At 44.2% G+C, this 14,153-nt stretch overlaps 1 protein-coding gene across 1 annotated transcript in view; it reads left to right on the top strand.

Annotated features, from left to right (window-relative positions):
• Nucleotides 1-94: 94 nt before the first annotated feature.
• Nucleotides 95-14,153, top strand: part of IGFBP7 (insulin like growth factor binding protein 7) — a 76,125-nt gene continuing 62,066 nt past the window's right edge. The window contains exon 1 of the mRNA XM_022563246.3: nucleotides 95-637. Within this exon, the coding sequence (XP_022418954.1) occupies nucleotides 163-637 (475 nt within the window). The 5' untranslated portion in view covers nucleotides 95-162. The remainder of the gene's footprint in view (nucleotides 638-14,153) is intronic.

The raw sequence follows: 14,153 nt of genomic DNA, 5'->3' as shown, positions 1-14,153 counted from the left end.
AGCCCCTCCGTCCCGGGAGGGGCGGTGCGGACGAGGCGGCCAAGCTCTAGCCGCCCGGGGGGTGTGGTTCCCGCGGCCCGGCCGGGCGGGGCGCCGGATTTAAAGCGCTGGCCGGCGGGACGCGCCTTACTCGCGCTCCCGCCGCCGCCAACGCTCCCTGTCATGGAGCGGCCGCCGCTGTCCGCCCTGCTCCTCGGTGCAGCCGGGCTGCTGCTCCTGCTTCTGCCCCTCTCCTCTTCCTCCTCTTCGGACGCCTGCGGCCCCTGCGAGCCGGCCGCCTGCCCGCCCCTGCCCCCGCGGGGCTGCCAGCTGGGTGAGACCCGCGACGCGTGCGGCTGCTGCCCGGTGTGCGCCCGCGGCGAGGGCGAGCCGTGCGGGGGCAGCGGCGCCGGCAGGGGGCACTGCGCGCCGGGGATGGAGTGCGTGAAGAGCCGCAAGAGGCGGAAGGGTAAAGCCGGGGCAGCAGCCGGCGGCCCGGAGGTGAGCGGCGTGTGCGTGTGCAAGAGCCGCTACCCGGTGTGCGGCAGCAACGGTATCACCTACCCCAGCGGCTGCCAGCTGCGCGCCGCCAGCCTGAAGGCCGAGAGCCGCGGGGAGAAGGCTATCACCCAGGTCAGCAAGGGCACCTGCGAGCAAGGTGGGCATGTGCGCTTTCCCCTCCGACTCCGACCCCGCCCCGCCGGGCGGGGAGAACCAGGCGCCCCCTTGCGGGGAAGAGCCGACAGGGCGTCCGCGGCCGGCGCACCTGGCTGGTTCCCGCGGCTTCTCCCGTGGGCATCCGGGCAGACTCGGGGAGGGGGGAGTTGGCAGCCGCGTGATGCCGGGAGGGATGGGCGACGCCTCCCCTTCTCTTCTTTTGGTGGTTTTGAGAGATTGATGCGTGCGCCAAGAAAGTGAGGGCTTGCAGGGCGAGTGTATGTATAGAAAAGTTTTCCAGATACCACAGATTCTCCCGTCTCCAAAGCTCACCCAGCTCATGCTAACAGCCGGCAAGTTGATTCGCAAAAGCTGCCCCCACTCTTCTAGGAACCCAAAAATGTCATTTTCTCTCCATTCTTTCTTGGCTTGAGTGTATAGAGATGAAGTCAAGAGATAGGAGAAAGGCGTTTGACGATGAAATACAGTATAAGGACTTTCAGAGAGAAGTTGTTTGTCCCATGTTTGATTGGTTAGATTGTAAGAATTTTAAAAATTGGATTTCATGGTTTCTTAATATTAAGGAAAATAATTCACTTACTGGAAGTTACAGATTCTCAAACAGTAATCTAACTAGCTAATTATTTGTGGGCGAAAAAATACAAACTCTTTGAAGGATGTTTTTATGATGTCGTTTGTGTTGTGAACCTTATGACCATTTTGTTTTTCTTTTTCCTTTCTTGTGTAATTTGTCCCCAGGATGCACTGTTCAGCAGGAATGCCTTTGAGGTTATGTTTGATCGTTTATTTTATTCCAAACAAGTCCAAGCTTGCCATAAATGAAAGGGGAAAATAGAGTCTGGACTTGCAAAAAAGAAAAAAAAAAAAAGAGCTTTTAATTCTAATGTCTGCTTAGGCAGTAGTTTCAAGGGAAGGTTAGAAATGCAACCTTGGCAGTCTCTCTCCTGGTCCCAGCCAAGGTAGGAAAAAGGGAGAGAAGAGGCAGTTCTCCTGAAATGACAGAAGCAGTTGCTTCTTTAACACAGTTCTCCAAGCTTTCCAAGTAATTCTTTTTTTTTTTTAGTTTTTCCCAGAAGTCCACATGGCTAATAGGTCATCTGCCACTGATTTCAGAGTTCACTATTGAAAGCCTTAAATCGTGTAACCAGCTTACTGTTAACTATATTATCATCACCTTAAACTTAAATCACAATCCAAAATAATCACACACTTTCCCCACAGAAACAGCCCTTTGGGTCTAATTTATCAGTCACACCATGAAAAGAGAAATGAGCATACCTTAAGAATTCATTCCAAATATTGACATTTTTCTTACACATTCCAAGGGGAATTTTTCCCCAGTCTTTCCAAATCACTGGAACTTGCCTTATCAGAGCAGAAGGATAGCTTGGTGATTATTTAAGTATTATTGTCAATTCTAGCCTGTAGCTAGTTTTATCCATCTTCTCTCGTGCTATTTACATCTCTAAACCCTCACACAGTGCAATTATAAAATATTGAGACTGATAGTCATATAGAACTAGTCATATAACCTCATTATCATGAAAACCAGATCCTCAGCATCTCTAGAGTGCAAACCTCAGGAGGGTACAGACCTAGTTTTTCTTTATGTTTGGGGAAAATGTTAAGAGAAATAGCATCTAAAACTGGAAACCTTGTCATAAATTAACCTTTCTTCCCAACCTAAATTTAGAGATAAGGGGTCTAGTGCCTCGGGCCATTTATAGAAGAATGCCAGGGAGAGCAGAAAAGAATGTGAGGTCCACCAGAGTACTTTTCCACAGCAGAGATAAATGGGGCTAAAGCCAGATCTCCTAATATATTTCTCCTGACTCCTGGAAGTGTTTTAACAATTATAGAAGCAAACCCATCAGAGTGCCATTAACTTCTGTACCATTTAGTATTGGGGCTTTGCAAAGAATAGGAAATGCATTTTCTAGGTTCTTCCAGCCTAGAAAGGGTTCTTCCTCCCGCGGAAGAAACTTTATGCTTCCTCAAGTATTGAGAGGGAGGGGGCATCATTCCTTCTGGTGATTGGTCTCATTTAACCCGCATTTATTGAGCATCTGTCAGGTGTCAGCACTGTGCTAAGACGCTTTACAGCTGAGGATGCACAAAACAGGTCTGGTCTTGTTGATTAACAAAGTATCCATGCAAGTTACAAACCTACCTCCCAGAGTGCTTGCCCTGGAGCCACTCTGAATCTTTTCCCAGTCCCTTCTTTTCTGAGGTCAACACTTACCCACCTTCTGTGGAGAGACCTTGGTCTACTTGTTTTCTGTGCCTCTGTGATAAGAGGCAAAGCCATCTTTCTAAAAAAAAATCTATCTAAAAGGTAGTGACATAATAATCTCAAATCTAAAACTGTTATCATTAATTTAGTGCCATTAGATCTTATTGAGGTCCCTGAAGTCATGCGAAACTGGAAGAGGAGATTTGAAAATTCAGTTTAATAAAAAGTTAATAGAGACACCAAGATGTGTAATAAAATCTCACAGTTAGAAGAGAACATGGTGCTCCTTTATTCCGGTTCTTGGTTACTCCTTTTGTTCATGGTCCGTTATACCTGAGCTCCTTGGCAATCCCTTGTTTCCTTTGGGTCCCATCCCCTCTTCTTCCTTAGAATTAATTTTTATTTGTGGAATCAGAATTCACTCTTAAGGGTCTTCCTTGCTAGTACCTTTAGTAGCAAGTTAAAAAACTACCTAGCACTTCACAATAACTCTTATTTTGGCCTCTTCTGTCCAACTCCCTTTGTGGTCCGGCCACCGTAATTGTTTGCTCTTTGCTGTTGTTTATAATCACACCCTCACTTATCTTTCCACCCTTTGAACTCTTAGCCTTCAAGGATCAGCTGGTGTCACTTTCTTTGTGAAACCCCTTGTCTTTCCCCTCCGCACCCCCCATAATGATGTCTTTGTCCTTTTGCAGCTCTGTGTAGGCTTCCAGACTTTTTTTTTTTTTTTTTTGCGGTACACGGGCCTCTCACTGTTGTGGCCTCTCCCATTGCGGAGCACAGGCTCCGGACGCGCAGGCTCAGCGGCCATGGCTCACGGGCCCAGCCGGTCCGCGGCATGTGGGATCTTCCCGGACCAGGGCACGAACCCGTGTCCCCTGCATCGGCAGGCGGACTCTCAAACACTGCGCCACCAGGGAAGACCCCAGACTTTTTTTTTATGTTCTGATTCTGTTTATACATTTTGTGGGGAGGGTGGAGGGTGTTACTTTTTAAAATTTTTTATTGGCGTAACGTTAATTTATAACGTTAGATAAGCTTCACGTATACAATATTATGTTTCTACTTCTGTATACCCAACAGGGTGCTCACCACCAAAAATTTCGTTTCCATCTGTCACCATACAGTTGACCCCCTTTACCCATTTTGCCATCTCCCCCACCCTACCCCCTCTGGTAACCACTGCTGTGTTCTCTATATCTACCTGTTTATTTTTGTTTGCTTTGTTTATTTATTTTAGGGTTTTATTTTTTTTAGATTCCACATATGAGTGAAATCATACAATATTTATCCTTCTCCGTCTGACTTACTTTACTTAGCACAATACCCTCAAGGTCCATCCATGTTATTGCCAATGACAAGATTTCACCTTTTTTATGGCTGAGTGGTATTCCATTGTGTATATGTACCACATCTTTATCCATTCATGCATGGATGGGCACTTAACATTGTTTCCATATCTTGGCTGTTGTAAATAATGCTGTGATGAACATAAGGTGTGTATTTCTTTTCAAATTAGTGTTTTCTTATTCTTTAGGTAAATAGCCAGAAGTGGGATAGTAGAATTGTATGGTAGTTCTATTCTTAATTTTTTGAGGAATATCCGTACTGTTTTCCATAGTGGTTGCACCAATATACGTTCCCACCAACAGTGTACAAAGGTTCCCTTTTCTCCACATCCTCTTCTGATAATAGCCGTTCTGACACAGGTTTGAGGTGATAGCTCATTGTGGTTTTGATTTGCATTTCCCTAATAATTAGTGATGTTGAACATCTTTTCATGTGCCTATTGGCCATCTGTATGTCTTCTTTGGAAAAATACCTATTCAGCTCCTCTGCCCTCTAGCAATTTTTTAAACAATATTTATTGCACATGTACTATGTATATGTGAACAAGAGACATTCTAGCAGAATAGTTAAGATGCAGAACTCTAGAACCAGACTCCCTGAGTGTAAATCTTAACCCTGCCACTTACTGAGCTTTGAGCATGTTCCTTGACCTCTCTGGGCCTTGGTTACTCACCTATAATATAACGATTATAATCATACCTATCTCATAGAATTGTTGTGAGGGTTCAATAAGATAATCCATAGAAAGCACTCAATGAATGTTTACTGTTGTCATTATTCAACTTGAAAGTAAGCTCCATGAGGGAAGGGAATTTTTGCTCCCTGTTCTATCCTCAAGGGCCGAGATCAGTGCCTGGCACTAGTAGATGCTTTGAATATATGTTGAATGAATGAATGAATATATGAATTTGCCAGGCACGCTTCTGTTCTCAGGGTAAGCAGACTTGAATAAGATAGACAAGATCCCTCTCTTGTGGCGTTTACCATAAGCTTTAGACAGAAACAAGTAAACAGATATTTTCATGTAGTAGTATGTGCTGTAAAGAATGTACACCAGGGCAATAGGATAGAGACTTAGGGATGGTTGAGCAGTATTAAGTGAGGTGGGCCAAGCCATGCCAAGGACCCTCGTGAGGATTTCAGCAAAGGGAACAGAGCTCCTGAGGAGAGAAAGAACTCTTCTAGTTAGTACAGCATCTTCCACTGACTCCAAAGAGCTCTTTGAATGTCTGTCTTCCCCACTAGACTGGGAGCATCCTAGAAGAGGGACTCCATCTTGATTATTCTTCATAAACACAGTGGCTGGCTAATGGTTGGACACTTCCTAATATTTTGTTGATTAAACACAGGACTCCTCTCAAAATGCCTTCTCATTGGAAATGCAGGCAATGGGCTCTGCTGCCTGTCTGCCCTCTTTTCTCCTTGCATCTTCTGCCTGTCTGATGTGTAGACCAGGGAATACATCTGACATTGACTTACCTTGCTTTTAGATCAGAATCAGAAAAAGTCACATCTCAGAGAGTCTACCCCAGCCCAATAGAAATGCTTTAAAATATTTTTCTGGCTTCAGTTGCCCTTTTTCAGACAGAAAGTTCCAGAAAGTTGAGTGAGTTGTTGGTTCGTTCTTATCCCTTTACCCAGTTTTAATCACTGCATCTTAGGAAAGAATTGAAAACCTGAAGAGGCTTTAGAGGCTTTAGAAGAGGCTTTAGAGGCTTTAGAAGAGGCTTTAGAAAATAAAATAGGCAGCCTTGAAGAAGGTCTTAAAGGACTTAAGATTCTTTTTTTTAATTATGTTTTTATTGAAGTACAGTTGATTTACAATGTGTTAATTTCTGCTGTATGGCAGAGTGACTCAGTTATACATATATATACATTCTTTTTTGTATTCTATTATGGTTTATGTCATGATGTTGAATATAGTTCCCTGTGCTATGCAGTAGGACCTTGTTGTTTATCCATTCTATATGTAATAGTTTGCATCAACTAACCCCAAACTCCTGGTCCATCCCTCCCCTCCCCTCCCCCCACCTTGGCAACCACAAGTCTGTTCTCTATGTCTGTGAGTCTGTTTTATAGATAGGTTCATTTGTGTCATATTTTAGATACCACATATAAGTGGATATCATAGGGTATTTGTCTTTCTCTTTCTGACTTCACTTAGTATGATAATCTCTAGTTGCATCCATGTTGCTGCAAATGGCATTATTTTGTTCTTTTTTATGGCCAAGTAGTATTCCATTGTATATATGTACCACATCTTCTTCATCCATTCATTTGTTGATGGACATTTAGGTTGTTTCCATGTCTTGGCTATTGTGAATGGTGCTGCTATGAACATAGTGGTGCTTGTATCTTTTTGAATTAGAGTTTTGTCTGGATGAATGGCCAGGAGTGGGATTGCTGGGTCATACGGTAATTCTATTTTTAGTTTTCTGAGGAACCTCTGTATGTTCTCCATAGTGGCTCTATCAATTTACATTCCCACCAACAGTGCAAGAGGGTTCCCTTTTCTCCACACCCTCTCCAGCATTTTTTATTTATAGACTTTTTAACCATGGCCATTCTGACTAGTGTGAGGTGATACCTCATTGTAGTTTTGATTTGCATTTCTCTAATAATTAGTGATGTTGAGCATCTTTTCATGTGCCTCTTGGCCATCTGTATGTCTTCTTTGGAGAAAGGTCTATTTAGGTCTTCTGCCCATTTTTCGACTGAGTTGTTTGGTTTTTTTTGTTTGAGTTGTGTGAGGTGTTTGTATATTTTGGAAATTAAGCCCTTGTTGGTTGCATCATTTGCAAATATTTTCTTCTATTCCATAGGTTGCCTTAAGATTCTTCTAAAAGTCTAGAGAATGGACTTGAGGATACGGGGAGGGGGAAGGGTAAGCTGGGACAAAGTGAGACAGTGGCATGGACATATACACACTACCAAACGTAAAATAGATAGCTAGTGGGAAGCAGCCGCATAGCACAGGGAGATCAGCTTGGGTGCTTTGTAACCACCTAGAGCGGTGGGATGGGGAGGGTAGGAGGGAGGGAGATGCAAGAGGAAGAGATACGGGGATATATGTATATGTATAACTGATTCACTTTGTTATACAGCAGAAACTAACACACCATTGTGAAGCAATTATACTCCAATAAAGATGTTTAAAAAAATAAAGTAAAATACAAGAGTTTCAAACACACACACACACACACAAGATTCTTTTAAAGGAATGTAATCGAAAGAACAAGTTAATGTTTCTTCGTGGTTTGGGAATTAAATGGAAGGTGCCTGACCTACTGTTCTACAGCTCTTCGGGAGAGGAATTAACAGGCTGGAATTAAATAGCCACAAGGCACATTTAAATTGCACACCAGGAAGAACTTGCCATAAAAGCTGTTGGATACTGTAAGTGCTATGTGGGAGTCAGAAGAATTCTGTTTCCAAGATTCCCTTTTAGGTTACCTCTCAGCTTCGTAAGGGAGGAGGGGAAGTGTCTGGGAGAGGATGTTATAACTTTTAAGAGCTTTTGCACTCTAGACCTACGCTCCTGAAGTGATTGAGCTGAGAAGGCATTTATTTGATGCCCTTAGATACGATTTCCATCTTTCTCTAGAGCCTGCCCTCAGGGTTTATTACAGACTTGCCTTCTAGAAGAAACTGCCTTATAAGGCTCTCTTTTGGGTAGTTTAGTGACAGAACTCCCTTGGATAGGGTCCAAGGCCAGCCAGCCTTCCCTCATTCTAAATTCCTCCCCACAGTGGATAAGATTATGGTGCTTCCTTTACCTCAAGCTACCCCCCAAATGATCTCACCTCATCTGTGTTTTTAATTGTAAGATAAATAACATCTTGTTTTTAGCAACTGTTTGAAAAAAAAAACCAAAAACGTGAATTATTGTCAAAAGAATTTTTAAGCCAGGGAACATATGACTAACGTTTTTTGTAGTTCAGATCCGGGAGTGGCACTGTTAAAAAGCTTTGAGATGGAAGCAGACTTAGGAATATGTAAATAAATGAGTCTAGTTACTTTAGGAAATTTTAAAGATTTCCCAGTGAGTCCTTTACTCTTTATGAGGTGGGTAGGCGAGCGGGAGGGACTATAGAAATCTCTAAGGAAAGCTTTGCCAAGCCTGACTTGTGTGGATTTTTCAGGTTGATCATAGACCATCACCCCACCAGTATCCCACTACCCCCATGAAGTCTCCAAGAGAAATTGAGGTCAGGAGAAAAAACAAAACAAAACAGGTTGATAATGGAGGGAGGGGTGTTTTATCCTTGACTGAAAATTAATGTGTAAAATGGTTGAATTCTGTTTTATCCCAAGCTGGTTTAATGGCAAGTGATCTGGTGCCTTTGAAAATGCTAATCTGTTGAATTGACTTAACCATCCTAGGAGGAAAGCAGGGTGAGGTTAATTAGAAACAGCTGGAGCTAGCAAGAACCCCACCCCTTCAGGGCCTCCACCAAGCAGTGGGTTCCCAGAGAGAGGAGGCATCCATGAAATTGCCTGGGCCCCAAAGCAGGTCCAGGTTGCAAAGTTTGGTGTCTGAAAAGTAAGAAAGGTTCAGACCAGGTTAGACAGACCTAGTAACCCACTGTTGACAAAGCCCCCGTTCACATGGTCTGAAGTTACTTACAGTAAGAGTGTTGGCAAGGCCAAGGACAAGCCAACATGCTCAAAGTAGAGTTTACCACTATGAGAAAGGAACCCCCTCCAAACCTCAGGATAACATGTATAATAAATGAAGGCACAGTGTAGTCTACCTGCTTCACAGGATCATTGCGACGGTCAGATTATAGAATGGATATGAAGTCACTGTGAAACTGTGCAGCACCAAATAAATGTAAAGACCGTTATTGACTAGCCTGTAAACTCCTTTGGGACCAGAACTCTACATAGTGCCTTGTAGGGTGTGTTAATGATAACTGATGTTTGTGTAGCACTTAGGGTTTCTGTGGATGTTTCCTTCAAAACCTCACAACAGCCTTGGAAGATAAGGGGAATGATTATCCCAGTTTCCAAATAAGGAACTGAAGGTCAGCCATCACACAGCCAGTAACTAGCAGTTCTGGTACATAAATCTAGGAATTCTGCTACAGCCTTGCTGTTCACAGTGTGGCATGTAGACCCAGTGGCATCGGCTCTGTGTACATACTGTCTTTCTCTTCTGTAAACCTAAAATTATTTCAAAATTAACAGCTTAAAACAAAAGTGATTCACAAAGTCAAACTCTTGGGTGTGAAAAAGCATTAGGAAGAGCTTAATGAATTTATCTTCTGTTTGCCTTTTGATGAATCGACAAGGGGGATATGTGATACATTCCCGTCTAAACTGCTCTAGAAGAGCTCTTTCGATAGCATAAAAGAGAAATTCTATATGATAACAGAGTTGATATCATAGTTTAATTGGCTTTTTGTGGTAATGTGGTACACCTTGTAATAAATGTCATAATATATTCAGCAAAAGATGGTATGTCTTCAATGAATGAGTGACTCTGGGGCGCCTTTGTACAGATCCCTGAGCCCAGTCTAGAGTCAGCCCTTCCAGGGCCAGATTGGAAGTCGGAGAGCCAGTGTCTTTAATTGCAACCAAGAGGCTCTTAAAGATCCAGTATGCTGGGGGCAGCTGGCCTGGATATTTTCCCAAGCAGGACCTCTTGGGGTATAACGTTTGTGTGTGGTGTTTGATCACTGGCCAGGCCTTTCTGATAACTCCAAGCAGGATATAGGAGAAAATCACTAAGATAACTGTCAACATGCTCAAGTGGGTGCTTTCACCTGAGGTTTTAGCCCTGAGTGCTGACTGAGGCCTGCCCCCAGCATGGAGCCATCAATATTCCTAGTTGGGATAATAACATTTACTCCACATCTCAGCTGTAGTTCATTGTAGGTCAGTACTCTTTTCAGGGAATTTGCATTTTTAGGGACTGAAGCATATTTTTGTCAGTCAAGTGACAACTTGCAGAAGAAGGAAAAATCCATGTAGGAGTTTGAGAACTCAAGATAATCCATTGTGACTTTATAAGAAAGAGGAAAACAAGCACACTTTAATATTCTAACAGGCAGAAATGCAGCTGACTCCAATCACCCTGTTCTTTCATGTTGTTTTTCTTGAAGAAGGGATGTCTCTCGCTTTTTTGGAATCTTGTCTTTTTCTCTGAGAAAAGCTCAAAGGCATTTCATTTACATTAGGGCAGATTAGCAGGCGGGCGGTCAAGTGGTTGAATTGGGAAAGCTTCAGATCTGACATCTGCTCCGCTCTCTTCTGGCCCGACCTCAAGCAAGGGAGAAAAAGTTATCAAGAAATAGATCTCCTGGAACTTTCAGAAGGTTTTGAAAGAGACCACACAGAAATGAGGCTTTAGGAGTTTGTCAGGATAGCCCGAGCCTGCAGGATGCAAAGCCTGCTCCCTTCTCCCTGGGAGCTTTCAGAACTTTCTGCTCAGGGAACGGAAATCCAAAAGTGAATTTCAATAACAGCTGCAGCAATTACACCGCAGCCCTGGCTTCCGGGGGACACCCCTCAGGAAGCCGTAGAGCGCGTGATCCAGAATGAAGTGCTCAGGCAGCGGCGCAGCTCTGAGTTAGAGGAGGTGAGGCCAGGGATCCGTGCAGCGAGGCCGCTTATTAGAGATGCTCAGCCCAGCTGGAGAGGGCAGGCTGGGGCAGAGATGAAGATGCTGCCTGAGTTTTGACAGGTCAGGACTGTGGAGCCAGAGGCCGCTCTCTGCTCAGGTGTGTCTCAGATCAGAGCTGCAGAGCAGAAGACAGAAGCTGATCCAGCTTAGCTCTTTCTACACCACCGAGCCTTTGATGCACTAGAAGATAACTGTCAGGGCCAGGGCAGGCCTGTTCAGGACCCAGTCGTGATGTGGGCTGGTTGTGAGCCCCGCCTCATCTGAAGCCTCTTTCTTTTCACCCGCTCTGCCTGGCCTGTCATTACACGCTGCCCCTTTTTCCTGTCTGACTGAGTGCAAAGAAATGTGGTGTTCTTTCTCTACCTCCCACCCCTTTCTTTAGCTACAGAGCCTGGCCGGCAACTTTATAAACGGTGAGCTCTGCTCAATCTGCTTCCTCAACTCCATCCCCAGACCCATGAGCCATCTCCTGGCTTCCCCCACAAGACAGTGAAGACGCAGACACTTGGTGTGCCGCCCCTATAAGGCAGCCAGCTCGGTCCACATCAGCCAGGAGTTGGCTGTCCCTTCTCTTCTTGATACTCCTTTGGGATGCAGTTTTTTCAGATGTCTTAGGAGCCTAATCCATTCCGTGTAATCAGCCCCAAACCCTGTGACCCCTCTCAGGTCCAGTCCAGAGGGTTGGGGAGATGGCCACATCCCATGGTGACCATGGGCTTAACAGGTCCCCAAGGCTGACCCCAGGCCTGACTCTTGTCTTCAACTCTTGTGACTATGCTGGTCACCAGAAACCAAAACGTGCCTGGTATGCGTGGGGAAATACAGCAGAGGGGTGAGTGTGTGAACTTTGGACTCGGACCACCTGAGTCAAATTCCTCTCCGCCACTTAACTGTTTGTGTGACTCTAACCTCCTTGATTCATAGTTTTCTTACTTGCAAATCAAGTATAATAATAATGTCTGCCACTTAGGGTTCTTGGGAGCTTAAGTGAGATACGTGAAAAGCACTGGTACCTGGCATATAGTAAAGTCTCATTAAATGCTGTTTTCATTTCAGTTTTTATTGTTATTAGCATCATAAACCCTGGTATGAGTTAGCTTATAAGTGCCTTGACTGTGACGTGTTGATGTCTTAACTTTGACCAATGCAGAGTATCTCCAGGTTAGATCTGAAACCTGTGTTTAGATCTATGCAAACAAAATAGCAGTGTAATGTTCTTATAAACAAATCCCTGGAAACTTCCATCTAGCTCTTGTTCTTGCGCTTCAAGGATTCCAGGACAGGGAGTCCTACTCCATCGGGGAGAGATCCCAGAGTCCAAATGCACAGTCACATGGGAACCCCACAGGATACCTGCCGGAGGATTCACTTTGCTTTTACAGCATGGAATATTTCCATCTTCGAGCGCAGGTCACACACAGTATTTTCTAATAACACCTTTTATGTATAGAGGACATTTTGGATTTTCAGGACACTCAAATTCAGTAATTACTGGTCTATTTCTTCCCTACATGTATAGGAAATGTTGTGGGGGTTTGCTGCTTGGTTCATTTAAAAAAAAAAAAAAATGGAGTTATTGTCTCCAAAGAGGAATGTGAGCCAAAAACACAGAGATTGGCAGAGGAAGGGTATGATAAGTATCCATTAAGTACATATTGGGTATTATCCTTGACTTTTAGAGACTTATTGATGGAAATAATAAAGTCTTTTGTTTGCAATTCATGTGTCTCTTCTTTGGCTTTCATATGTAGCCTTAGCTTAGCGGGAACTCATTTTAAAAACTCAAATGTTTAACTATAAATGGGCATATTTAGACTCAGGAAGGTACCCACTTAGGTTGGTTCTTTGCATCCATCTGAAAAGTGATAGCATCCACTTCCCAGTATAAGGGGGGAAAGCAGAAGAAATGAGGTTGTGGAGAAGAGATTTAAGAAGCTGGATAACTTTGCAGATTCCCCAGCGTCGGTAATTTTGAGTGAAGTTGACAGAACATTGAGACTACTGCCTCTCCATGCACTATATACCCTATCGCCTTCTAAAGCAGTAGTTCTTGACCTTGGCTGGACACCAGATCACCTAGGGAGTTTTATAAAATTGCTGATGCCTGAGTGCCGCTCCAAGATTCTGGTTTAATTGGTTTGCTTGTGATCTGGGCAGCAGGACTTTTAAAAGCTCCCCAGATGATTTAATGTCCAGGCGAGGTTCGGAACCATTGTTCTTAAAAGACTTCATGTGACCTAGGGGGTGCATCGTTTCCTCGGGATAATTATAGTAATGATGGGCCCATTTTTGCTCAGTTCATCCAGCTTCTCGTGTTTTACAGCAGGATGACTTTTCAGGCTATCTAGTACACCTAGAAAACATGATCACTCGATACAACACAAGCAGCGTGGTGGCTTAACTGCTTCCTTGACTGTTTCAGTGCTGTAATCTGAATCGGACGCAATGAAAGTATTTCCACATCCATCGGTCTTGTTGGTATTAATAAAAGTTTGAGTACCACAGTACTTTAAGTATTCACCTAAACGCGCACAATCCAACCTTTCAATCGCGTCACTAGAACGTAAGTCCCATGAGCCCAGTGCTTTTTATCCTTTGTGTTCACTGTTGAATTCTCAGTGGCACTAAATAGACCGCAAGGTTACAGTGTGAGACCAGGAACGAGAAGGGGGGTGTCGCCTTGTTCGACCTCAGCTGGGCCTCACGTTTTTTGCCACTCTGTGCATGTCCAAGGATGATTTGATTTGGGGGTTACCAATCAATTTTAGCAAGTAGGTGGATTCGCAAATATGGAACCCACAAATAATGATGATCAACACTGTTAGAAAGGGTCAGATCAGTGACAAGCAATAGGGAACTTCCAGGGTTTCTGAAAGCAGAGCACACGTATGGGTTATGCCTCCTTTGCGTAGTTCTGGTGCTTGGAGGTGCTTGCTAAGCAGGTGCTTAGAAGATTATTCTTGGACTCGTGACCCAGTTTAACAAACACATGTGCTATCCCTGTGTTGACTGTCCCCGTGATCAGTCTTTATTTTTGCCCTGCACCCACCTGCAAGCAGGACTCCCATCCCAAAGGTGTTCATGAGAAGTGTAGATTTTACTAAGTCTTTGTAGGGCGGCAGGAAGGTCCTCCCGTTTCTCTCTCCAGCCTTACCACCAGCTGGTCTCCTGAGTGCCCTTCCTTCTCTCATGCAGAGCCAGGCTCATGGTGCCATCCCTCACCTTGCCTGCAGCCGGGCCTCTCATCCCTCTCCAGGTTTACGCTTAGCAGTTAGGCTCTCT

The sequence above is a fragment of the Delphinapterus leucas genome, chromosome 5 (genome assembly GCF_059928025.1).
Source record: "Delphinapterus leucas isolate spDelLeu-1000000601 "Yukka" chromosome 5, BTC_Dleu_Yukka2, whole genome shotgun sequence".
In the NCBI taxonomy this organism is placed as follows: domain Eukaryota; kingdom Metazoa; phylum Chordata; class Mammalia; order Artiodactyla; family Monodontidae; genus Delphinapterus; species Delphinapterus leucas.
The sequence above is the reverse complement of the archived record's forward strand: the minus strand, read 5'-3'. Positions and strand labels throughout refer to the sequence as shown.